We start from the raw sequence: 2500 nt of genomic DNA on the forward strand, positions 1-2500 counted from the left end.
CACCACACAGTTATCAGTCTGTGCAGTCTGTCATCTGCACCACACAGTTATCAGTCTGTGCAGTCTGTCATCTGCACCACACAGTTATCAGTCTGTGCAGTCAGTCATCTGCACCACAGTTATCAGTCTGTGCAGTCTGTCATCTGCACCACACAGTTATCAGTCTGTGCAGTCAGTCATCTGCACCACAGTTATCATTCTATGCAGTCATCTGCACCCCCCCCCCCTCTCTCTCTCTCTCTCTCTCCTCACACACACACACACACACACACACACACACACACGTACACGCCTCTTCCTCCCTCTTTCTCTTTCAGTCCTTTCCTTCTTTATTACTTCGGGGCTTCCTTTTTGCTTTGCTTTTCAAAAGCCAGGATATACACGGGCCATTTCACACTGACTTAATCCTGTGAGCCCTCAATTAAAAATAAACAAAAATTTTTAAAAAGATGCAAAAGACTTAGCAATGAATCACACAGCACCTGTTCAGCAGGCAAAGAGATAAATTATAACACGCCTTACCTCTTGTTCGGAGGGATAGAAACCGATAGCTCTCATGACGAAAGGCAATTCGGACAGGGGGATGGTGGTGGACACGATACGCCTGTTCAAAGTTTGGGTTCCTTGGCTGTAGTTCAGACACACACACACACACACACACACACACACACACACACACACACACACACACACACACACACACACACACATCAATTCGCAAGTTAGCGCAAATCGTCAAAATACTATTCATGCAAGTGTCTGCTGCCTACATCATGTGCACAGTCCTGCGAGCCGGTGTGTGTGTGTGTCTGTGTGTCTGTCTGTGTCTGTGTGTCTGTCTGTGTCTGTGTGTGTGCGTGTGTGGAGACTTCAGAAACTGTAGTTGTCGAAGATCCCAACCGAAATGATAATTATGACGCACACAGCAACACTGTGTATCTACCTATATCATACCGCAATGAGACAGACTGGATGGGATGGAAAGGCTGAAGACAGACAGACAGCCGTACAGACAGGCAGGCAGTTTGAAAGACAGCCGTACAGACAGGCAGGCAGTCTGAAAGACAGACAGCCAGAATGACAGACAGACGAGACAGCCTGAAAGACAGACAGCCAGACAGACAAAACAGCCTGAAAGACAGACAGCCGTACAGACAGGCAGGCAGTCTGAAAGACAGACAGCCGGACAGACAGACAAAACAGTCTGAAAGACAGACAGACGGACAGACAGACAGACGAGACAGCCTGAAAGACAGACAGACGGACAGACAGACAAAACAGCCTGAAAGACAGACAGCCGGACAGACAGACAAAACAGCCTGAAAGACAGACAGACGGACAGACAGACAAAACAGCCTGAAAGACAGACAAAACAGCCTGAAAGACAGACAGACGGACAGACAGACAAAACAGCCTGAAAGACAGACAGACGGACAGACAGACAAGACAGCCTGAAAGACAGACAGACGGATAGACAAAACAGCCTGAAAGACAGACAGACGGACAGACAGACAAAACAGCCCGAAAGACAGACAGACAAGACAGCCTGAAAGACAGACAGCCGGAAAGACAGACAAAACAGCCTGAAAGACAGACAGACGGACAGACAGACAAGACAGCCTGAAAGACAGACAGGCGGACAGACAAAACAGCCTGAAAGACAGACAGCCGGAAAGACAGACAAAACAGCCTGAAAGACGGACAGACAGACAAGACAGCCTGAAAGACAGACAGGCGGACAGACAAAACAGCCTGAAAGACAGACAGCCGGAAAGACAGACAAGACAGCCTGAAAGACAGACAGCCGGAAAGACAGACAAGACAGCCTGAAAGACACACAGACGGAAAGACAGACACGACAGCCAGACGGACAGACAGACTGACAGACTAGACGGTTACTGTTTGATCAAGGCGTAGTAGAAGAAGTCTTCGAGCTGGGCGAAGAAAGAGCCGTCCTTTCCCCCTTCCAGCATGTTGTAGAAAGGCGTCAGCCCCTCCCCTCCCAGTTTGGCTTGTGCCTCCAGGGCGCTGCACACAGTGATGTCACACACACACGCGCACGCGCGCGCGCGCACGCACACACACATATCAATTCGCAAGTTAGAACAAATAAGATAACTAATCACGCAAGTGTCTCCCTGCATGCACAATCATGCGAGCCCGAGTGTGTGTGTGTGTGTGTGTGTGTGTGTGTGTGCTTGTGTGTGTGCGAGCGCGTTTGTGTGTGTGTGTGTGTGTGTGTGTCCTGCATGTCGCGTGTGTGCTTTCGCGCGTGTGTATGTGTATGCCTGTGTGTGTGCGAGTACAGTGATGTGTGTGTGTACCTGTGTATGTGTGTGCTGCAGGTACATGCCTGTGTGTATTCGTGTGCGTGTGAGTGTGTTTGCGTGTGTATTGTATATCGTGCGAGTGTGTGTGTGTGAGCGCGCGCTTGTGTGTGTGTGTGTGTGTGTGTGTGTGTGTGTGTGTGTTCGTTCGTTTATGCAGAGTGTGTATGATT

General features: G+C 49.5%; 1 protein-coding gene across 3 annotated transcripts in view; it reads right to left on the reverse strand.

Moving 5' to 3' along the window:
• LOC143275012 (cilia- and flagella-associated protein 251-like) overlaps positions 1–2500 on the reverse strand; it is a 36793-nt gene that overhangs the window by 3733 nt on the left and 30560 nt on the right. For all 3 annotated transcript variants that reach the window (XR_013053337.1, XM_076579073.1, XM_076579074.1), the window contains 2 exons: positions 1900–2028; positions 523–628 (listed from right to left, as the gene is read on the reverse strand). Coding sequence is in view for 2 of the 3 variants with exons in the window: in XM_076579073.1 (XP_076435188.1) it covers positions 523–628; positions 1900–2028 (235 nt within the window). In the remaining variant the exon portion in view is untranslated. The remainder of the gene's footprint in view (positions 1–522; positions 629–1899; positions 2029–2500) is intronic.

Source organism: Babylonia areolata, chromosome 29 (genome assembly GCF_041734735.1).
Source record: "Babylonia areolata isolate BAREFJ2019XMU chromosome 29, ASM4173473v1, whole genome shotgun sequence".
Taxonomy (NCBI): Eukaryota; Metazoa; Mollusca; class Gastropoda; order Neogastropoda; family Buccinidae; genus Babylonia; species Babylonia areolata.